We start from the raw sequence: 23,965 nt of genomic DNA, 5'->3' as shown, positions 1-23,965 counted from the left end.
GTTTTATCACTTTTAGAAATTCTCTTAATCGCTTTGGCAACAGTTGTTAATTACAATTCATGCCAATAAAGCAATTTGAATTGGAGAGAGAGAAGGTGAAGGGGGGGGGGGTGTCAGAGAAAGAAAGCATGGTGTAAAGTAGGATCCACTTCTGAATGGCTCAAATTAAAAGTGGGACACAGCCAATGTTGGTGTTGTCTTTTCAGCTCAAAATGGTAGACTGAAAGGAGTGTAAACTACTTGCCTTCTGGAGGTAAATAGTCTAAGATCATCTCAGAAAGTCCAGTTACACAATTATTGAGTTGGACTTTTGCAGGCTACCATTTCCCCGTTACCACACGTGTAAGAACTCGGGGAAGTGTAGCACAGGACATAGGAGTGAAGCACAGTTCAAAACTGGGACTCCAGAATAAAACCTACTGAATTGGACTCACCTAACTGTCAAATAGGGTAGATAGGGTTAAGAACATTATTTAACATTATGTGAGCAAGGCGAGGAGATAATCGACTAGTCATGCGCACACTCCTTCACTCACTCACAGGCACATGCACGTGTGCTGCTTTCACACATGACTTTTGCAGAAGCCAATGTGTAAAATGCCAGTTTGCACAAGTTTACTTTATTTAACTCCTGCAGTAAGTTTAAGAAACGTCACCCAAGCACATTACAAGCCATCTGCTTCAGAGTGGAGAGAGCAATATGCTAAATCCCAAACTAAACACGGAGCTAATTTCACATGATTGGCTCAGAGTGGACAAGTGCCAAGTTCTTCAGCGTAATCCGAATATCAACACAGATAAGGCAAGCCACTGAAACTGGATAGCGAGCGCTTTCCTTTACGAAGTCACCGCGCTTCTACAGTGACCTGAAAAGAAACGCTTCTAGAAAGAAAAAATATGCCTTTGTAGAAGTGTAGTGGAGAGAAGTGCATTCAGCATGAACGAGGTTCCGACCTCTTTTAAACATCAAATGAGGCCTTTGGAGTTTCTATAAGAAAGGTAGGAAGAGACCTAATTGAACTGTGCTCTCTAGAGCACACAAAGCTTTTGCTAAGAGGCACTGGCGGACATGGCATCTGCTTCACAAAGATTTGCAACAAACAAGTCAGAAGGAGAGATTTGCACACGACGGTTTTCATAATCACAATCACACAAATAACAGAACATGAGTCCCTACATTCATGAGCCCTGAGTAAGAATGTTTTTCATGATCTTCATTTCTCAGAGCTTCAATATGGGAACCCATGTGCTCACATCATAAATAAATCATAAACCAGTGGTTTTAAAAAATCAGACCTAATGTCTTATTTGAACAGCAAATTAAGTGTTATATGATAAGAGTATAAGTAGTTTTGCCATTATAAATGGGCTCTTGGAGGGGGGGGGGGGGTTTACCTGCATTTCAGCACGTGATCCACCTCTCCCTGTCCCAGTTTGTCTGGGCTTATTTAAATAGCCTCTTGCTGTAGGTGTGGCCTTGTCACGAAGCCCTATCAATCAAAAAGCACACAAGAACACTACCACTCAGCCCTTCAAATACCCACTTACACTTTCAGGGCAAAAAGTCAGCGCAGTTTACTTTGGGTCAGACTTTCTGATGCCAACATCTGCTTTGAACCCATGAATATTTCATTTCATCCTGAGTAGCTGCTCCATGCAATTTGCTATGTGCATTTAAAACCCGGACAAGCCCGGAAGGCAGGTGGCATAGTCTCCAAAGCCTAACGCTGATCACACAATACTTAGCTACCTCATTTCAGGCTGGAGATAGTCAAACCTCATACCTCCTCATGTTCATGGACATTTTAACCAGAAAAAGGAGGTGCTGAGTCCTTACAACTATCATTAAAAAAGGGAGACTTCTGTGACGTGTGATATATACATCAAACCTACAGTATGGAATTATTCATTTTAAACACACATTCTTTTTCTCAATAGGCTGTGAATCAGCAATTATTCTCCTTCACACTAGGTGTCAGTATTAATTTCACCACCAGGCGTAACGGAATGCTTTCAGGTGACATCTCCAATCAGTGGCCATGGAGCCTTTCCTTGCTGTAGAAATGAGCTGTCACATAAGGTCATGACTTCTGACAAAAGGGAAATTACATTTGTAACTTAAACTGAAATGTCAATTTAGCTTTGGTCTTTTTTGTTGTTGTTGTTTTTGTTTGTTTGCAGTCGTTTCAGCTGCTGCTATATTGAGAGCATTATAGGTTGCTCACAGTGCAGAGGCAGCTTTCTAAGTTTTGCCTGATGGTTCTTCCTGACCGTACCTGATGAGCATATTACAGTAGTGGCAGCTTCCCTCCCGGGTTTGAAGTGCTCTTTAACCCAATCCTCCTGGGACGAGTGTTCCTCCCACCTTCTGCTGAGCTGCTCCCATTAAGACACAGGGAGGACGGAGGCTTCACTCAACCAATCACAGCTTTGTCATTAGAAGATGGCATCCAATCAAAAGCAAGGTTCTTTTACTGGCATTGGACATATTGTTCACCAAAAGGAACAGTGGCAACAGTGGCAACTTGACAGAGGTGTGGCTTGAACCAGCAACTGTCCGATTACAAGTCAAGTACCTTAACCACTGAGCTACCACCGCCCCACAAAGTCTGAAAATTATGTTGCTTTTGGCATAATTAAATAAATTAAATATGACACCCTCAATCTTTAAATTTTGAACAAACATAACTTTCATTTATGAAAGAGAACCAACTTCCTACAGAGCCCCAAAGGCCCCAGAATATACCCAGCGCGCGCGCGCTCGCTCTCTCTCTACCTCCCTCTCTCTCTCTCTACCTCCCTCCCTCTCTCTCTACCTCCCTCCCTCTCTCTCTCTCTACCTCCCTCCCCCGCTCTGACACACACAATGGCACCCGGAGCCACAGATGGGCGCTAACAGGCTCGGCACAGAGCCCACATCACTGCCAGCGTGCAAATCGGAGCGCAGATCAGACGCCATCTGCGGCGTGTGCTCGCGCGTTAGCAGGTCTAGGCGCTGGACAGCCATGTCCTGGCTCTTAAATAGAGAGCTCCATCACGGGCAACAGATGATGATAATTAATAGAGAGATGTTACACCAAGACCGTTTTAGCTAGCTGAACGACTGGCCTGGCCGGGCATGCTGTAGGCATCCTGATGACTGTGGAACATACGTGGGTGCCAGACCTAAGCAAAGAGATTTATCTAAAATATGCCATAGCATATTTATTTGCCTAAATCACAGTGTGCATCTGTTACATACTATGCATATACTGATTTTATTTCAGGAACAGCAGTTTATGTAAATAGCAGGAATAGCAGTTTATGTAAAATGGTTGGACACCTTCTAGTAACAAACAGAAAAGTGTTATACAACAGAAAAAAAAAAAAATTATTGTATTTTGGTAACAGCAAGCACCAACCATACTGGCTGATTAACTATCTAAAACTAAAGCCCCCAAAACAAAACCACAGTGTGTGTGACCTTTGCACATGTCAGCTGACCGCCGAACCCCAGGTAATCATCTATTTCCTGAAGCCGACATTCTCCAAAGCCACCAGCGCCATTAAAGTGAAGATTGTCAGTGTTTGTATCAGACGTGTGACATTTGACATCTTGATGTAACAGAAAGAGCCACTTGACGAGCCATGTAATAATCAATCCACTCAATAAGTCATGCTAAGCTTGTTCTTGCTCTTTTCAACAGGAGCAAAACAGTAGAGCCTACAAGCTTAATCCATGCATATTTTTTTACCAGCAACTGGATAAGACAATGTTCAGTCAGAAAAGGGGGGACTAATGTCTTTATTTGGGAAATGTCTCTCTCACAGTCCTTCACGAATACCATCCCACCTCACTGCACCCTGCCTTATCACACACATCTGAGGGATAATCTCTCTCTCCAGTTTATCAGCCAGACAGAAAAACAACAGGAGAAGAGCATCAATTACGGCCACCGTATTTAAGCCCCACAGATATCTTTTAAAAAAAGGTCAATAATCTTTTCACCTGCATGGGCCATTATCAGATATTGCCGAGGCCCGGACAGCAGCTTGGGCTTTCTCCACACCGGATAAGTGGCAGGGAATCTCGCGCTTGACACAAAGAGTTCCGCTTTCCGCTGGGATGTGCGCTTCAAGGTCAGAGCTCGATTGTGCTGCACGGTCGACCGGGGGGGGCTTGACGCCCACCAAACAAGCTGTCAGCGCTAACTTTGTCAGGGTGCAGACAAATAAACTGCCAGGGAGTGATAATAGATCTAATTTCACCTCTCCTTCCCTTCCAGAGCCTGCTGCCCCCATGGGAACCAATTCCAACGCACGCACACACAAACAAAACAAAATACCCCCTGCCCCCAAAAAACAACCACAACAATGTTATCTGAGATAGAAAGAGGACTCACTTGAAATTCATCCCCATTGATTTGGATGTCTAATACTTCACCAGGGTCTGGTTCCTCTGCTGTTTGGTCTTCTCCTGCGCAAGTTCTTGGCTTCAAAGACAGACGTGCAGCGCCATCCTCATCCTCATATTCCACATGTGACCACATGCCCCTGTCTGCAAGCACACGCTCAGCTAGTGCGAGGGTCCTCTCATTTGGCAGAAGACCAAGATTTTCTGAAGGTTCACCCGGGCCACATGGTGACGGGAGGTCAGTGGCGGGAAGGGCACTGTCCTCGAGACAACTGTGGAGGACAACATGAAGAGAAGACTTCAATGTACTTCATCTTGTTAGTGGCATCAAGCAAAAAGCTACTGCAAATGCCTTGTTTGCCCATTTAAACAAACAATGTCCGACATCCAAGAGTCAAGATGAGTCACAGTGCTCTTTACAAAGTCATGCACATGGCTTCATCCAAGCAAGACACGCATGATCCTCATCACAGTGTCCTTGTAATTTTGCCAGATTGGCAGGAGGGAGGCAAATGAGTTTAGAACAGAGCTCCCGCATGCAGGCCGTGTTGTTGCCGTGGTGCTTGAACTGCATGTGGAGATCACGCCCGAGGTCTGAGGGACCTTTCAGTTAACAGCTTCCCTGTATGCCAGACTGGGCGCCGGCGAAGAAAAGTTCACCTCACCCAGCAGTTAGGTCCTCCTCATCGCTACACAAAAGGTCATCGTTCAGCTCTTCATCCCTGTTGTCCTGAGAAATACAACAAACACTTTTACACCTGTTCCAAAATATGCACTCTTAAGATTATTCTGCTCTAGTGCAATTGAGCCAAAATGTTGTCGGTGAACTTTGTCATGCATTCAAGCATCTCTCAAAATGAAGGCAATGGCCACCGAAAGGAAGCTTGAATGTCACAAATTTAGTAAACTGAGCACACCCCTAAATGTATATGCTTATGGGAAGGACCGAGAACTATTTCCAGCCATTCAGTCACCTGAGACATGAAAATGAAAATAATCTGCAAGATGTCTTTTAAAGGATCATACAATACCGGTGGGAAGGGGGATGTCGTCAGTGGTGCTTTGTTTAATCTTGTAAATCTTGTAATCTAGATCTGGTATTGTGAACGTGATATCCCCAATAGGCCAGTGATTCATTTTGGGTTCTTGTTAAACCTAATACTACCTTCAACCAAGTGCTGCCACAGTATGAATGTGCTATTTCAATCACAGAACATGTCACTTCCGCAAGCCATGAGAACACCCTGCAGTCTCCTGACATAAAACCGTGCTAGTTTTGAAGACCTGTCAACAGATGGAGCTGGTTTTAGTATTGTCAGCTCCTCTTGTCTATGGCACACACTGCATCTCTGCTGGAAGACATGATATGCCATTACTGGGGAGAGGAGCCAGGCGGCTGGCCCACCAAGAAACCACCTGTCACCTGTCCTGAGGCAGAATGCAACACCTTTACCTAAGATCTGCCATTGCAACACAGATAGTAGTTGCTATTACTTGCGCTATCAGACCTGCCCTCATAATGCAGGTATGTGCTACCTGCCTGGTGCATACCAAAAGTATGCAATCAAACTACTTGATTTTTCCAAATATCCAACTATGGGCAAGCTGGCAGAAAAAAAAAAAATTTCAAAAACATACACACATTATTTATTTATTTTTTGACAGTACACAGTTTCCAGAGAAAGAGGTCACTTTTTTGCACAGCTGATGAAGGACCTGCGTCTAAAATGTCCTGTTTCTCTGGAAAATCTGTGTACTCTACTGTGTACAGACTGACAAAATGGTAGTGGCTAACCAACCATGCATAGTAGTGATGGACAAACAGCAGAAGAGGGCTGTAGTGATAGATGTAGCAATAGTAATCCCAAGTGATAGCAACATCAGGAATGAACAGGAAAAGCTTGAGAAACACCAAGGGCTGAAAGAAGAGCTTGAAAAGATGTATAAGGTGAAAGCACCAGTGTTTCTTTTGGTAAATGACAGCACTATGGGCTGTGACCCCCAAAGTGGGAGAGTTGTTCCAGTAGATGAGATCTCTGTCTGGAAGCAAACAATCCTGGGAACAGCTAAGATACTACACAGGACCCCCAAGCTCCCAGGCATCTGGTAGATGACCAGAGCTTGAAGGAAAAGAGTGCTTCTTGGGGGAGTGTGAGTGGGGAATTTTATTTTATATATATATATATATATATATATATATATATATATATATATATATATATATATATATAAATAATCAATAAAATATAGGTACTTACATTCTGGGCTATTAGTGAGTCATCTTCAAGGATGTCATCTTCAATGTAGCTTTTATAAAATATATATTAAATAATTGGTTTAAAATGGAGGAAAAATAAGGCAAGGAAACCATTGAGACAGTCCGGTTCATGGATTCAACTATTTAACAAATTATTCTGTTACCATTTACTTTACCAGAGAATGCACTACAAAAGCAGACCTCATCACCTGTAGATGCATGATTGGCATATACTTCCCATCTGTTGCCATGCACAACGTGTGTTAGCCATCCTTTCACCCTTCATCAGTGGTCGGTTTCTGCCGCTGGCTTAATATTTTAGGGTGACAGGCCATACAAAACCCAGCATTCATAATGACATGTGCTACATAAATACATTTTAAAATAAATGACAAACTGTACACTTGTATGCAACGTTTCTACTAAATCAACTTTTGCCAGAGTTGGCACAATGCAGGAGTTTCTAATATTTTTTATAAAATTCCTATAAAAGACCATAAATATACAGCTTTGGATATATATGCTTAAAATTGCATTAGCAGGTTTAACTTCTACGAACAGCTGATCCCACCGCTGTAAACAAACAGAACCCTACTAGGGAAAAGGCACTATGGTTTTAATTTCAAGGTGCGTATTTACCTATCCATTTTCCCCTGATGTCCTCCGTGTAACGGCCGTTCATGAATCAATCAATTCCTCACACATCTCTCATAATCTGTCATGAAAGAAAACAAAATATTACAGAGGAGCTGCTGTTATACATTTTTATGGGTTAACATTTCTAAGGCCACTAACGACCATACGAGAACCCCTAACGTCACAGCATATATGTGTGTATTGCATAGTAAGGTAGCGAGCTAAAGAACTTGTCTAATAACGTGGCTGAGTCGTTCAGTACACTAAGCTGATTAATGTGAAGTGAAGCAGTAAGTTAGCTAATGATAAATATCACTTAACACAATTTCAAAAGCTAGCTAGTTAACCTAGTTAGCTAGCTATCGTCTAAGATGAGCTGGCCGTTTGCTAAATTGCTGGGGGGGGCTAACAAGTCACATAAAAACAAGATAACACATTTGTATATTTTATCCAAACAAAATAATGTTGTAATTATTAACGTTATCCAGACGCACGTATTAAAATGTAAGACATGTTTATCTTAACTGGCACTGCTGTCTACTCGCGTTCAAGAATATCGTTTGTAGCCAGTTAACGTTAGCCACCCGTAGTTTGACTCTACGGTCACCTTTTAGACGGTCAGTTAATTTAGCTGGCTAGCTAATTGGTTTGTCCACAATAATTCCATATGCTCTTAACGTACAAAATATAAAAATAACCTTGCAACAATAAGGCTCAATGTTTCTTAGAACTGTTTTTATGGTAATGTATTCAGAAAGACGGAATAATAGCATCTGAAATGTCAGCTGGGTACTGAACCAGAATTCAGAGTAGCTAACCTAACTAGGTCATTTTTGTGTCTTGCGTTTATAGTCCTTTTTACCTTGATCGATGGAAGCAGGTTATATCCTATAATTTAATGCAAGGATTTTACTTTGAACGGATAGTGTGGGTGGAATTTACTTTAAAAAGCGTTTAGAATCACTGACGGATGATAAAGCTACATTTCTTCCGCTCACTAACTTTGAAGGCGGTTAAGCAAACGGTTTCGCTCGTGCTGTACCCACGTGGTCTAAAAGCAGGGGCAAGCGCGTGTGGAGCCATTTCTGTCGAGTCATTTTCACACAAAACATTTTGCAAACATGGTGGCCAGAAAAGGACCACATGTGCCAATGCACTGGGAGGATGTGTCTCATTTACAGCCTACCAAACAGTTGTGTGTGGGGGGAATTGTTCTACCATTTTGACAAACAACAAAAAATGTAATGTCTCTCCACACTAGTGACCTTTTCCATCAGTATTACCCCTTATTAATATTTAGCAACTTTGTTTATAAACTGCTGACAGTTACTGCTGTATCTTTGGATTTTCAGACATGGTATTAGCATTAGCTGACATGCCATGTTTGAAAACTACGGCTTATCCTTTTGTGTGATAAGCTATCCCAAGAAACGCAGTGCTGGTATCAGATGTATGAAAGACTACTACTTGGATGTGTGCTTTAGACGAACCATCAGATGGAAAATTGGCTGGGGCAATTCCATTTTTAAAGGTATCTGTAGATTGTAGATAAAGTATACATACTTTGTTTGCTGTACTCTTAATTGTTCAATTAGACATGTTTAAAACTTTAATTGCCTTCTAGCTATGAAATATTAATATGGCCAGAGCAAAAATGTATGGGCAGCATTAAGGTGAGTAGTGAGTAGCCTCAAAGAAAGTTATTTTATAAAAGATTATAATATAAAATGTAACATTTTTGAAACATTATTATTATTGTTAAACGTCTCTGTATTTTGAAAATAACTTTGATAAGTAATCAGACTAAAGCGTCCTCAATAATAATAATAATAATAATAATAATAATAAATTGACAGAACGCGGTCTCCCCTTAAATTCATCTACTCAACTGCAGCTAAGTACATTACGAAACACGAGTGTCTGGAACCTTCCGGGTACCGTGCGGTCGCGCCGTCGTTGCGTGAGTCTAAGATTTGAGACGCGCCACGCCATTGGCTGTTGCACCTGTCAGTTAGTGTCGTCACGAGCAAGCTTGCTGGTCGTGGCAACGCCAGCGACCAGCACGTAAGGGTTTAGAACTGTTTGTACAGAGAAGTTGGATATCTGGTTTCATTAACACAGCAGGGATAAGGACTGGAACTCTAGCTACATCTCTTTATTAGACTTGGTCACATATTTAGGGCTGTGATTATCGCTAACGTTTAGTACAGAAAAGTTTTACCTGCGCTCACCTGTTGTTTTACCCGCACGTAGCGTGTCAGGTAAGGCAAATCAACAAATTGAATTTTTAATTGACTGTTGTTTACTAGTTAGCACAGGTACATGGACTTGGAATATATATATATATATATATATATATACACACACACATACCTATGTGTGTGTGTGTGTGTGTGTGTGTGTGTGTGTCTGTGCGCGCGCGCGTGCGTGCGTGCATACATTCAGAGTACAATATGTTGGGTAACACATATTGCAATTGAACGAGAACTTTTGTTCATGCGCTCCAGTTTAGCTAGTATTTCCGGAAAAAGAGTCGATAAAGGTGGCACACTACTTAGCCTGTGTTAGCAGGATTCGCCTGTGTACTTAAATTGAGACAGTGGTACAAAATGTAGGGTCAAGACCATTCTTACAGATGTTTTATTTTCTGCTATTTTAAGTAAGATATGGGAAAATATTCTACACCAAAATAAATACAGGCGGTCATGTCTTCCCGTACGACGAACAGTGTACAATGTACAGACTACATGTGCTGTTCTACAATAGGAAGGCTACACTGACATATTCAAAGCAATACAGGATTTATGTTTAAAAACAAAGAGCTTCTGTAAGTGGTGATCAACTGGGGATGCCAGTTCATCTAAAACTTTTGAAACTTCAGCTACTGGAGATCCCACAGTGTACCCACAAATTAGTGTGGTTAATCATTGTGTAAATGTAAGACTCCAGTTGTCTAATGTCTAACTTTCTGGGTCTTAAAAAGGGAGCAAATGTTGTCCTAAGCACTTATCACCGAGCATGTCAGACAGCCTAGTCCCTGACACCCCGTGAACAGCTTGAGCAGTATGGGTAATTCCCATCACTGATGCTGTTGAATACCTGCAGCTTCAACGCAGTTACTCCCAATACTTCTGCCTCCTTCCTTTTTATGCTGTCTCACCATTATAAAGAATTAAGCAAGGGTTGGTGGGCGTCCTCTTCACACACGCTGCTGTTCGCTTGAATGTGCTAAGCACTGCTTTTAAAGCCAAGAAGAACACCACCTTAATTCCTGTACCATCCCATCCAATGCCGTCATGACTCAAGCATAAGATTGTTGGGTTTTGTGCAAATAGGTACATTTTCCATCTTCCTCTTTTTTTTTTGCCAATTCTGTGTTAACCAACATTCCTTTCCTGTTATTTGAAGCAGGTAAGATACGGTCTCCATTTACATTTTGAATACCTGATTTAAATACATATCTTGTGATCAAAAATGAATAGCCACCATTTAGCATTATGCAAATTAAAGCATTCTAATGGGGATACAAGCTTTTGCTCATGGTTTGCCACATTAGTATATTTGAGCCAGTGCCTTTAGCCTACTGCATGTTTAAATAGTTAATTGAAATTGTGTTGAGGTATCAGTCAAAAGACAGTAACGATTTTCAACTAAGTTTGATCATAGTCTTGTTTGACACTGTTGAAAGGAATAGCTTTTTAATAATAATTTAATAAGATCTAAAAGACCAAATATTCATTCATTCATTCTAACTTTGTATAATTTGACAATAAAATTCAAATTCAAATGAAAAGGAAGTTTGGTTAGCAGAAAATGCTTGTGCAAACATCCCAGCAGTTCTGTCCTATGGATGTTCTGCATCTTAAGATGACTTCTTGTGCCTCTGTCTAAAACCAGACTCTGAGAGTTACTTGGTATCCAAAATAAGCTTGAAATGGAACCCATGTCCTAGAGTAGAAGAGTTTGGCACATTTTCTGCTTTACTTAACACCTACATATAACCCACACCAGGAGACCAGTATGGGACCATGGATTGTGCTTGTTATTGTGGCATCCGCAGTCTTTTCTAGAGGAGCCGAGGGGAAGAGAGACGAAGTGCTTTATTGTTCAGGTGAGTTAAAGCTTGTTTGTGGTCTCTGAAGGCTTGTACAGCAGAACTTCAGATTGAGAGAAGAAATGGAAGGCAAAATTATGTCTGACATAAGAACTAGTCTAACCGGTGTATTAAGAATCTGTGGCTAAGTATATCTTGGATGTAATCTGCTCTTTGAAAGCTGGGTTTTGTTCCTTTTCAGCTTAAAGCAGTGCATGCAAAAATGATGCAATTGTTGTTTGAAGCTGTTTTCTTTTAAAATCACATTGTAGAATTGTTGCAACCTGCTTGCCCGTTTTTGGTTGTGCCTCCACAGAGAAGCTGAAAGAACAATACAAAGCTGCAGTGTGCTACATATAACTGCATTATTGATATTTCAACTCAAATGTAGGCCTCAGGCTGCTGCATGAGTTTCTGGTTGGTGCTTTAAAGTTGCCCCAGAAATGCAATTTTTGCAATAATCAATATTTAGCAAATGCTCTTATAGATAAGTAATGTATAAATGGAATATAAAGCAATAGTATGTAAATGCTAAGAGAATAGTCTTCACCCCCCCCCCCCTTTCAAAAGTGGAGTGTTTTATCTATTTAACAACCCTTAAAAGTATTAATGCAAGCAAATAACATTCTAATATACAGCCTAAAATACTGTTGAACCAGCCAGTTCTGCATGTCCCGTAGGACTGTTAATCCTAAACTTAGACTAAAAGTACTTTGTGATGAGTCACCACTGACATTACAATCTTGTCCAGAACATAACCCAAATCCAGAAAACTGGCCAACTGAAAAGAGGGCGTTATAGAGAATCATTCATTCCCATTACTAAAGTGACATACTTTTCACTTATTTTACTGAGATTCTTACTGTAAATGTGGTCTTAGTATTGCTCAAAAGAGCTCTAGGTGGGACACTGAAAACATGACACTGTAGTTCCTGTGATTTTTAGATACTATGTGTTTGATTCGAAGTTACATCACTGGGAATTGAAGTTGAAGACTTTACTTGGCTTCTGAAGTGGTGTTGTCCTGATGAAAATGCAAACAGTGATGTCCCCTGTATAACTGAACTGGGCACCATTTTCCAAAAGCATCATTAAACAAAGATCATCTTTAAATGATAGCGCAACCATTTCATCCAACATTCACTCTTAACACTACGATGATTTTGCCAAATGGGCTCCAGAAGTAGAAATATTTGAGGGTATGAAGTTTTTGAAGCATTTCACCAATGGGAAAATTGAATGTTACATTTCATAATTGTTGTTAAAATTTTATAAACTTTGTTTGAAATTCCTTTTAGATTGAATGTTGGAGGAATGTCATCACATGAATTTCTCCTTTTTTAATAGTATTAACAGTACAAAAGAAACATTTATTTATATATATATATATATATATATATATATATATATATATAATGGGAGTGTGTGTGTGTGTGTGTGTGTGTGTGTATACAGTGGCGTAGGTTTAATTTCAACTTTCACTGGGACACAGCTCATACCATCCAGCCTAACAGATTATATGAGTAGTGTAAGCAGGAATTATTGGCAGGGGAACACATCTCCTCCCCCCACCCCCCAAAAATAAAAAAACTAGAGAAAACAGCAACATTCTAGCAGGATGCATCACATTTAAATGTGCTATGTGGTGACTCCTAGAACAGTGCCTGGTTTCAAGCAGAGATCTGACACAGAAAGACCTATTTACAGGGGCACCAGTGCAGAGGTACTTAATGTAATGCTGACAAGGCCTAAGCACAAGTGCTCAGGTTTTGTGGCCATTTGAATTTCAGGGGAAGTGACTAAGGGACATGTGCTTTGCTGTCAGTGCTTAAAAGGGTTACGCTCAGACTGCTGTGATGCTTCATGCACATACACATTCTTCTGAAGTACAGTAACCTCCTTATTATGAAGATGGGAATCTGGTCTTGCTACTGGTGTCATTTTATCCAACTTTAGGCTTAACCATTAAGTTTGTGTGCATTTGCTTGTGGATTGACAGGTCCAGCCTCACGTTGCTCACAAAAAAAAAGATAGGCCTTGAAATATAAGTGCTATATGAGCATGCTGAATACATTGTAGCAACCAGCTCAGCTCCTGTATTTTGAGTTCCGATAAGCTGATGTTGGCAGCTTTTAAAAAAGAGGTCCAGCACGGTTTTGTCCTTTTATGCACAGCGATAGATAACTTCGTTGATGTGGTTTCATCATGGCTTCGGATTTTTCCATTTTCGTTTCTCGGGCCTGGCCTCTGTCTGGCACTGATGTGGCACACTGTGCCTTGACGGTTCGTGACATTTTAAACACAAACTGGCAAACAGCCAAGGCCTCTAAACTGACTTATTCCCTACTGCTGGAAGTACTGACTTCCATACACCACTGTGTAACATTGCAGGGTTTGGTATCAACAAAGATGGGCTTCCTTAAGGACAACTGGCCTCCAGTTCAAGAAGACCAAGGTTTTAACCTCTGTGTTGGTGGGAGGTAATAAAATCAAGTCCATAGCTGCTTATTTGGGTTAGAAGTTGAACTCTGTGCTTCTAACAGTGCATAACAATGTGGTTGTAACAGCATAGTGCATAAATTGAACTTACTGCACTTTTGGGCCATTGCTTTTGGCCTGTTTTCTCTAGTTTTATAAGTTGAGCTGTTAGTTTGCATCATGTTGTAGGGTGTTTTTTTGTGTTTTTCTCTTCCCTGAGAAAGGAGCTATGATTTTTATTTTTTTTTGATGTCATATTGTATACATTTCTTAATTATTGTTGGTATGTAATAGAAATATAAATTCAAAGCAGCACCAAGTAATGAACGATTAACCTTTTAAAGATATATTTCTTTAGTTAATTGATTTTCAGTAAATAAGTGGTTGAAGCATGTTTTCTTTCAAAGTCTGCTTTGCTCTTCAGTTACATTAAATGAAGAAAATTTTCATGTTCAGTAGTGACCTATAGATGCTAAGATGTTTAGAGGGGCAGGTAGTGGGCCAGTAATTACGATAACTTCAAAGGTTACAAAAGTCATACTTTAGGTGATGCACTATGATTGCATATAAATCTTTTGTGTAGTGAGGTCAGTGCACTACTGTTCATATGTACTCTCAATGTACTACATTATATAGCAGTAGCTTTAAAAAGGTTCTGAGAAATTTGTGATTGCAAATGTATTTTATGAATGAATCTGAAAGGTATCAGATTCTGTATCATGCTATAAGGACAAAAGTGTCAAAAAGAGAACCATGCTATGATTTGTAACAAATCATGTTTAGTGTTGAAATTTGTCACTTATAATGCTATTAATCATTTTAATCACATGTAATAGTCCTAGTGATTTTAGCATGTTTCAACTGAGTTTTGCAATGCACTCTCAAAATGTTTTGTCACGATATACCAAATTCAGATATTGTAATTAGTGGCTATACAATTTACATCCATCATGTGCTAGCAATTTTTCAACGTTTGATGAAATTTAAGTGATCTGTGTTTGTGAAGAATTAAAACTGGTGATTTCTTGCCAAATTTCCGACGTTATAATACTCAAATGAACTCTCATTCTTTTAGAATGACCTGTGTGTCCTGGTGAGTTATCACATTTACCTGTGAGAACTGGCAAGAATCCTAAGCCGGCATATTTTCCTAAAAGTAACAGTAAAATTGGGTGCAGGCGCATATGCTTTGCCAACACAACACACAGGCCTCGTATAGATTTCACTAAGGAACATTTCTGTCTTCAGAACATAATAATTCTCGTGTGGAGTTAGTACATTGCTACCACTCTTTGGGGGACCACTTCTAAGCAGCAATCTACGGCTACCGGCCACTGCTTACTAAGACTGTAGTAATCACGATCAGTACATTGATTGAGTGCGTCAATTCGTGTAATTCGGTTGTTCCATTGTGTATACTTGGATCCAGATCCATGTCCGAGAAGCTGCGTAGGGCAGTTCTGTGACCTGTGCAGTGTTTGCCGTTTACTGTGTTCATGGTGCTTGATCTGTTGTGCAGGTCTTTGTCTGTTATCAGTCATGTAATCTGGGGGATTATGTAATATCATAGTAACATTTTAAAGTAATACAAAATTTGCCTTATAAACTAAAAAATTTCATCCCAAAGTTTTATACCCTTTTTGCTTTTATTGACAAGTTTTGCCTCTGTGTAACATTTACTGTGTTGTCAATAATTATAGTCGCTAAAACAGTTTTGAAAATAAAGTAATGGGTTGAATTAACAAAAATGAGTTAATTGTACCACATGTTGTAAAATACTTATTATATAGGGGGAATACTTATTATATAGGGGGAAGCAGAGGTTTAAGATCAAGACTACACATGGCTACTCATGTAAAACTAGACTATCAGCCTTCCTGTATTACCAATGGAATTTACTACTCATCCACTTGAAGAACGAAACTGTATGTAGATCTGTTTCTAGAGGTGAGCCAGTAAGGCAGTGTGTGGGGGGTTTTTGTTGTTGTTACTATGTGTGTAAAGTGTACATTCAAATTATTTGCACTGTCCTGTCAAATATGATATTGGCGAAAATATTTTTGACTCTCATTTTGAGAGAAACAAAAAAACATAGCTAGCAAAGCTGGATCGAAATCATTTGTGATCTTGTAATCTACATAGAATAAATTCTGTAGCAGGATGCAGTTACACTGCTAGTACCAAATACTGGCGCAGTCAAGGTGGCCGGAAGCTTGACTCGAATAAAGCCCTTTTTTAAGCACCACCCAAGCCTGGCAGTTACCATGGAAATGCATCAAGCATGACTAGACACTAGCAAATTTAACCCCTGATAACTGAAAATAACACATTTGGGGTAATTTGTTTTAGCGGGTTTTGTTTCATGTGTTTTTGGATATTTTAAACTTTAACATGTGCCTTTGGAGTAAACATAAATTGTAATCTGTCTGTTTTTTTTTGTTTGTTTGTTTTTTCTTCAATAAAACACTTTGTTGCTGTTGTCGTTGATGACCTCTTGACCTTATAATTGATTCTCAATATCTAGTTTACTGTGATTTATTCCAATACCCATGCTGGAATATCTAGCTGATTCTACCACCCAACAAAAAGAAAATCTAGGTGGGCAAATGGCTCTTTTGGTGTTAACGTTTAGCTAACATCCTACCAATGGCAGATATTTCCACATATGTGTATGTCTAAATTTGAGATTTTATTCGTTTCTCCAATGCTATTGCAGTGTGAAGCAGTTAAGTGGACTAGAATGATCCTCCGTTTCCTCTAGCTTGCATGGCGATTGCAGATGAGCTCAACTACTCCATTAGCAAGATTGATCCAAAGAAGACCGTCCATGTTGGAGGGTTCAGGCTTAACCCTGACGGTACTCTGACTGATAAAAAGGTATGCTGCACCATCCATTGCGCTGGCAGACCTCTGCAGTCATAACTATAATGCAAACCAACTAATCTTAACCTGCAAATGACCTTTTGCATCTTTTCTTGTCCCTGTCTGTAGAGAGATTTTATACTCTGTATTTGTGCCACTAATCCTTTCTGTAGTAATGGTGTGATTTCCAACTGTAAATTGTTCTTGGTGGACAGTCCTTCCTTTTAAAAATTTCCAATAACGTCTATTTGTAGTAGATTTATTTGTAGTTTTTCATGTTTTTTTCATATGGTGTCTTCCTCATGCTGACCTTTTTGTTATTTTTGTTTATTTGTTTTATTTACATGAGTAACTGATGATGGCTACTAAACTAATATAAAAACACCACCGTGCCTTAAAACAATTGTAAATGACCTTAAAGCAGCCTTCTCTATGCAGTTTCAGGCATACAAATGTTGCATTTGCTCATTTTCAAAAGCTCTGTACAATAGATCATTAATCATCACAATATTGGCCTCTGCAGTATTGATATCACAGAAGAGATCAATATGCAAATATGCATCTTCTATTTAGCAATGCAGTTTTTGATCTCACAAGGAATATGGGAATCCTAATCTGCAAGATGGTCTTGATCACATTTGCTTTTGATGCATAATGGTTATGTTGAATATAGTGCTCTGCTGAAATGAGAAGGTTTTTTTAAACTTTCAGGTCAAATTTGTAAATGGCTTAATGCTATGACACAAGGAGTTGAACAAGATGCATTTTTTGTCTTGGAAGCACGCAGTGGAAACAACCTGTCCTTATTATTTTTCAACAGCAACTGCTATCTCTGCGCAAGCTGACAGGGATTTTGGTTCATTATATGGAAGAAAAATGGTGGCAAATTCAAAAACAGTTCATGAGGCTATGACATATGAAAGAGAGGTATCTCATTTGACCCAACAATTACTTCATTATTTACATGTACCTCTATAGTCTTATGGTAAAGTTAGATTGAATAGCAACAGTTTCTGAAAATCCTCTGATTTCATTCAAAGAGAGACAGCAGTTCTTAGCTATTTTCTAAAGATTGCTTGGTTGTTGAATGAACTTGCCTGTTTAAATCTTATGAAAAGTGATTTTTATTTGTTTATTTATTTATTTATTTGCTTGCTTGCTTGCTTGCTTGCTTCAATGTAAGCAGTAACACTTTCCTCTGCTGTAAGCTCCTTCCAGATTCAGAAGTATTCAGAGGCCCATAATGCTCGTAGGGCTAAAAGGGGCAGTTTTTAACTGTTTCCTCCTTAACGGTGGTGTCAGTATTTAAAGGTCAGACCCAATGAACTCTGAGCCGTGACCCCTGCTATCCAGGGACTGTCATTAGGTGACTGACTCTACTATTGATTTGTGGCTAATCTCCTTTTGATTGTACCCAGTGACTACTAACAAGTGTTTACTCAGCCCCGGCTTTCTCCCTTCTAGCTGTTATGTCTGAAATCATATCGTAGGGGAGAAGTTATTTATTATCTTCTCAAACTAACAGTAAAATAGCTGACTTCTGCCAATGGCTAGCTTTAATGTTGAAAACATGAAAATGGTTGGTTGGTTGTTTAGCCTTTGAGGGATTGGTAAATATCAGAATCAGGTTAATGTTTTTCTGCCATTTGTGTCTAAAATGCTTTGGTTTAGGGTTTTGTAAGTGTTGAGTCCTCATACATAAAGGGGTTTAAGTTTGCCAATCACAGTGGCTGTTGCATTCTGATAGAAATCACTCTTGCAGTTACTTTTAGCAATGCTGAATGTGATTATTGGCTGGTGTTGACGGTGATCAGTGTATTTCAGTGCAGAGTGTGAGTGAGTGCCTGTGATTTGTCCTTGCAGGTTATGCATTGGGTAAATCTGATACTATTAGAAGACAGCAGAAGACAGCTTGCTTTATGTTGGCACTATATGCGCATCTGTGACATTAATGGCCACTGCAGTGTGAGCCCCAGTCACTGGCGGCTTCTTTCATTTGAAGAAAGTAGCCAAAGGATGACACCCCCCTTCCTTTTTTATCCGCTTCACCAAAGATGATCTCATATTTAGTGTGCTATCTGTTGAACCTCTTTGCTTAATATTATCTAATTAGAACCAATATCTGATCGTTGTGTTCAAAATCCCAGCAATTTTCTGTTTTTATTTATATATTTATTTATATCAGACATATGCATTGGCTGTCAGCCCTTCTGAAGCTATGATTCTGCAGCGCTGTTCTTCTAAAGGGGAGATCAGTGGAGGATGGCATCCCTGAGAAGCCCTTTCTCAGGCTGAGCTTCCTAGCACACACACGCACCCCCCTCCTTTTATTCCTGCAGAAATTCTTTATTGACAGGTCCCATTCAAACCCCTCAGACTGTTACGAGCAGGAATTTAATTCCCCACCATTTTCAGGATTGCATGATAAGCACTGGGTAGAGAATGCAGCACATCCAGACTTTTTATTTATTTTTTAAGCTGATTTATCTAGAATCATAGAGAGTTTAATAAGTTGCATTTAGTGTGTAATTGGCCAAGATGTTGGCTGATATTTCCTTTCTTTTGCTGAGGGCAATTCAAAATCTCAGTCCATATATTTCTAATACATTGTGCTATTAATATCCATTACAATAATCTGCAGGTTGATGGGTTTTTTTTTTTAATCATCCTGTGTTGGTAAAGGATGCAGTGGTTCCATAATTCTCATCTAGATATCCTGAAGTTGATTGCATCCTGTCTTATCTCTCACTGCATCCGTCCAACTGTGGTTTGGGTTTTTTAATTAAAAATGGGGAGGGATATGTGGATGGGTCGCTCTTCTTCCATGGCACCTTTTGTCTTATTTGTGACCAGATGGCAGTGAGCCACGGAAGCCTCTTTGTGTCCCAGGTCCCAGAGTTTTTTTTTTTTTTTTTTTTTTTTTTAGGGGGGGGGGGGGGGGTCCTGGTGGGGTAGCAAAAAAACCTGCTCCATAATGTAATGTGCGAGACCGGAAGGGTTCTCACTAAGTGTGAAAGGGGGCAGTGGGGTCAGGCATATATCTACATGGCACAAAATCCAGCTCATCTGCAACCTGCCCCTCTCTTCTTCCCCAATAACCCCCCCATCTTTGCCCCCCGCCTCCTCACCCCTGCTCCCCTTTCAGTGGGCTGACAGGGGGAACTTCCTGCTTTGATCAGTGGTGGATGGAGGAGAAGAGCTGCCCAGGAGGACCAAAGGATGACTCCACGCTGTTTACCCTGCACTTGGCTGCTGTTGACAACTAACCCTCCCCACAGCTTACCCCCCGCCTTGGGCCCCATTCTGTTAGTCCGTCCCCCCCGGTCACCCCTTCCGGGAGAGGCCAAGGGGTGGGAGCAGGGGTGCACCTTGACCTGTCTAGACGCCACTGCGTGGTTTTGTTCTGTTGCCAAGGCAAGGAGATTCACGTTCTCCAACTTTAGGGACACAGGTTAAAAGTCATCGTAGTAGCACTAGGGATGGTTTTTTCCCCCTTTCCTTTTAAATTGGAGCGGAAGGGAAGAGGTCATCAACATGACCCGAATGCCCTCTTATTATTCAACTTTTTTTCTTTTTTTTTCTTTTTTTTTTTGATTGGAGAGAAAATAAGAATTTACATATTTGATTAATGCATAGTTAACTGTTTTACCTTGATAGGTTCCACTGGCTAGGTCAGAGACACACCTATCTGAACTGTTGGAAAGAGTTTGTGAGAGTATGAGTGACTATGCGCTCTATGAGGACCCAGACACCACAGAAAAGCGCTACAGGAGGTTTGCCCCAAGAAACAATGATGGCGGCAATTTTCCAGATTTTAAACATTTTAAATTTGAAGGACCAGAGGGTTCCAACTCCTTGAAATTTGCAGTGAGTATTTGTTTGAGGTCTGCTATTTACTATTTACTCTGTTTTCTGTTTCCTTAAGTATATTACAACTGAGATGCGAGTGTCAGAAGCCAAAAAACCATACAACCCATTTTTAAGGTCATGCAAAATAAACATTTTTGACTTATTTTGTTTTTGGGTTAACATGGTAAGACCAGTTTCAGCAAATGCATGCTTTAATAATTGCATTTTTTAAAGGAGGAACCTGACTACCGACAGATTTATCAAATGGAATTAATTCTATAAAATACCGTGTGTCCTGTATTTGTGTACTGCATTCAGTCTTGCATGATGCATTGTGATATCACATACAGTTATATACAGCTAGATTAAGTGTACTTGTTATTTGTGTGCATGTGAACTGTTTGTAATGAATTACAGTTGCTAGTTATACAATGAAAAGTACTGTATCTTCTGTATTCACTTCAGGCATGTATATGACTTTTATAATGCTACATAATGGAAAGAAGGTTCTTTTTAAATGAGTGAATAATATTTCATTACGTTTCTGTAAATGTTCACTCTTTGATGCCGTGTGCAGTTCATAAGACATGCAGTCCCAAAACTGTGAGCATTTTTTTTATTTCCTGAAATTTATAATATAAAAATATAATATAATGTATAAATATAATTATGCTGCTCTTGGTAGAAAAGGCCAAAAAAAACTACATAGCAGTAACTCTTTATGCCTCACACACACTCCAAGATGGCTGTCCCACCAATGGTAGAGGTCTAAAGATGGCTGCCAGCTGGCGTTGAGATGTCAGTTTGCGGTGGTGCTGCGCTTTGCTCAGCATTATGACCTCCCGTGCTGACTCCAATGCTGCCCTTGTCTCTCGTAGTGTGAGACCATCGTGGAGGAGCTGGAGGATGATATTGTCTCTCTGTTCACCCACGCAGACACCCATGTGGCACAGAAGTTGTGCAGTGAATTGTCAGGTATATACACACACGCCTAATACTATTATTTTCCCTTGCACCCTTGCCATGTGCTACAAGCATTTAAAACAGGTACACTAGCTGACTGGGACTTTTAATTATAGTAAGTGTGTACTTGCACCAAGATGTGCACTTGTCTTGTGTAGTTTATTATTACGGCCTTGTATTGGGGTAATCTAAGGTTGGCTTTTTCCATCACCTGCTTGCAAATAAGATGTTTCTGAGTTTGCTTTGTGCGTGCGTGTTCCAATACTGCGTGTCAGAACTGTGGTTGGTCACATGGTTCTTATGTTGTGGTTGCTCAGCTGCTCTTGGAGATGCATTAAATGCATTTACTTTATGATATTTTGTGCTATGTGAAGCAGATTTGCACTTCGGCTATGTGAGGGAGTCCCAGCACCCAAGCTGTCAATCCTATGCAGAATGTTTGATTTTCTTCTACTGGTTTGTCTTCTACTGTTTTAGGCCCCCTCAAAGATCCCATTTTGTTTTAACCCCCTGACAGCTTTCACACTGACTGTGCTGTATAGACAGTTTGCTCAGATGAATGCCAGGAGTTTTTCCAACCACAGTGCAGCCAAATGCAGCACTAAAGGCTTCCATTAATTTTACATTCTGAGGAAGGCATGAAGTTGTATTAATAGTCTGTCCACTGTACATCACTCATCTCTCTAATCCAGTCTTATGGTGTCCTTTTGTTTTGTGGGTTATGATGTCTTAGTAAAACCAATAAACTTTTGTTTTCTGCTTAGGTCACTGTAAAAGCTCAGCATTTCAGCACAGTGAGCTATAAGTTCACATTCCCATCTCCGGCAGAACACCCAGACACAGACTCAGAACACGAATGGTAACTGTGGATCAGACAAGTGCCAGAATTCAGGGGGGAAAGCAAATAAAACTTTTCAATAAATATAAATTTATATTTATATAAGCATCGATCATTCTGATTGTAATAGTATTCTGAATTTCGATAATAAACTGTTTAAATGGTCTATGGCTTTGACTTTGTTCATTTTAATACGTTATTATTGTTGCACAAATTGGAAAAAATTACAAGATTCAACACTGAACTTTTGTTTTGGACATTTTCTGTTTTGATTTTTTTCTTTAACTAAATTATCTTTTACCCTTTTTTCCTTAATCTGTTTTTGCATATAATTTTCTATAAATATGATATATTGTTATATGTACATGCTCAGAAGTGTGTAAAAGATTTCATTTATAAATCACATGGGCATTTTTGTGTTTCTATAGTCGGAAAGCATGTAGACTTTCCAAACAAAGCAGCATGGTGGTCCTGCAGAAATGTCCAGTGGTTTCTCTGTGGCTGTAGAACCTGCTTCATTTAGGAGAACCAGTCAATAGTTTAGGGTCACTGTGTTCTATTTAATTTGAAACAGGTGAAATTTCAGTGTTCATTATTGAAAGCTGCAATTCAGCATTCTAACAAATTCACTACTGTATTGAGTAAGAAACTTGGAATTCTTATAAACTGCTGAATGAGAAAAAAAGTATTTTTTAGGTACTGCAAATTTACTACAAATATTAATAATAAAAATAATAATTTGTAAAAAAAAATAAAAAATAATAATAATTAAAAAATTTTAAAAAGCAGAATGTGTATTCCTAGAAGTTAAAATTAGCAAAATGCAATTAAGATTCTCACATTTTGTGATTTTGTTTGTTTGTTTTGTTTTTTTAACCACCAGTTTAAGTCATCCGATAGTGCCCTTGTCTCTGTTGTCCTGTCCTGTGCCTGTGAACATGGATGGCGGGTGTGCGCGAGGTGGTCGTCTTCCACGCCCTTCGCTCCCGGCTCTCCCCATGTGCGATTGCGACTGCGCGTTACCGGCAGGGGGGCGAGAGGGGAGCAGGTCCTGTCCGGACTGAGAGCAGCAGAGGCAGAGCAATGGGGGGGTAGACGCCGCCATGTTGCCTTGGCTTTGTGAGCGGCACTGGCCATGGGTGCTCGCCGGAACGGTGGCGTTGAAGTAGTGACATCGCTCTCCACGTTCTGTTGCAGCACGTCCCTTTACTCCTGGTGCACGAGACGCCAAATAATGCAGATGTGTTTAGGGAACCTTCCGTCTGCTGAGTTGTATGGGCCATGAATTGCTGAGGTCTTTGCGCTCTTTCCTTTAACAGAAGCTGGTGTGATTGTTATGCTTCCTGAGTGGCACGGCTAATCAAGATGACGTGGAACCCCAAGCTGAAGTGATGAAAGACACCTGAAAGCCTGAATGGTAGTACTGGGACTAGGGGTATCTGAGCAGGATGGTGTATGTTGTTTTGCTTATTTAAATAATGCAACATTTACTTTTACACGGTTATTAGACATGACCGTGATTAATAATCTTCATGCAAATTGCATATTTTTTTATTTGTTATAATCTGCATACACAGAGAGAGCACCTTGGAAATG

At 40.0% G+C, this 23,965-nt stretch overlaps 1 protein-coding gene and 1 long non-coding RNA gene across 6 annotated transcripts; one reads left to right on the top strand and one right to left on the bottom strand.

Moving 5' to 3' along the window:
* Positions 1-4,367: 4,367 nt before the first annotated feature.
* LOC118241636 (uncharacterized) lies at positions 4,368-8,276 on the bottom strand. Its single transcript, XR_004776247.2, has 5 exons — positions 8,149-8,276; positions 6,860-7,365; positions 6,652-6,700; positions 5,059-5,123; positions 4,368-4,665 (listed from the first exon to the last, which is right to left on the bottom strand). It is a non-coding gene; the product is annotated as an uncharacterized LOC118241636 (long non-coding RNA).
* Positions 8,277-9,311: 1,035 nt separating this feature from the next.
* On the top strand, positions 9,312-22,535 carry cnpy1 (canopy FGF signaling regulator 1). Of its 5 annotated transcripts, none has more exons than XM_027001252.3 (6): positions 9,312-9,547; positions 11,298-11,397; positions 16,574-16,734; positions 20,377-20,586; positions 21,447-21,543; positions 22,296-22,535. In XM_027001252.3, exons 3-6 carry the CDS (start codon positions 16,624-16,626, stop codon positions 22,334-22,336), a joined length of 459 nt encoding a protein of 152 aa, XP_026857053.2. In that variant the 5' UTR covers positions 9,312-9,547; positions 11,298-11,397; positions 16,574-16,623; the 3' UTR covers positions 22,337-22,535. The 5 variants fall into 5 exon arrangements, with proteins under 5 accessions (XP_026857053.2, XP_026857055.2, XP_081579609.1 ...); XM_027001250.3 differs by having other exon boundaries at positions 9,313-9,547; positions 16,619-16,734; XM_027001254.2 differs by lacking the exon at positions 11,298-11,397 and having other exon boundaries at positions 16,619-16,734.
* Positions 22,536-23,965: the final 1,430 nt, after the last annotated feature.

This window comes from Electrophorus electricus, chromosome 11 (assembly GCF_041902795.1).
Source record: "Electrophorus electricus isolate QZ-2024a chromosome 11, ASM4190279v1, whole genome shotgun sequence".
NCBI lineage: Eukaryota > Metazoa > Chordata > Actinopteri > Gymnotiformes > Gymnotidae > Electrophorus > Electrophorus electricus.
This window is presented reverse-complemented; position numbering and strand designations above follow the sequence as displayed.

Bases quoted from the DNA above. Each gene is read 5' to 3' on its own strand.
- cnpy1 (XM_027001250.3), top strand. From the start codon at position 11,307: ATGGGACCATGGATTGTGCTTGTTATTGTGGCATCCGCAGTCTTTTCT. The intron at 20,587-21,446 runs GTGAGTATTTGT...TGTCTCTCGTAG, and splicing joins CCAACTCCTTGAAATTTGCA to TGTGAGACCATCGTGGAGGA. The intron at 21,544-22,295 runs GTATATACACAC...TTTTCTGCTTAG, and splicing joins GTTGTGCAGTGAATTGTCAG to GTCACTGTAAAAGCTCAGCA.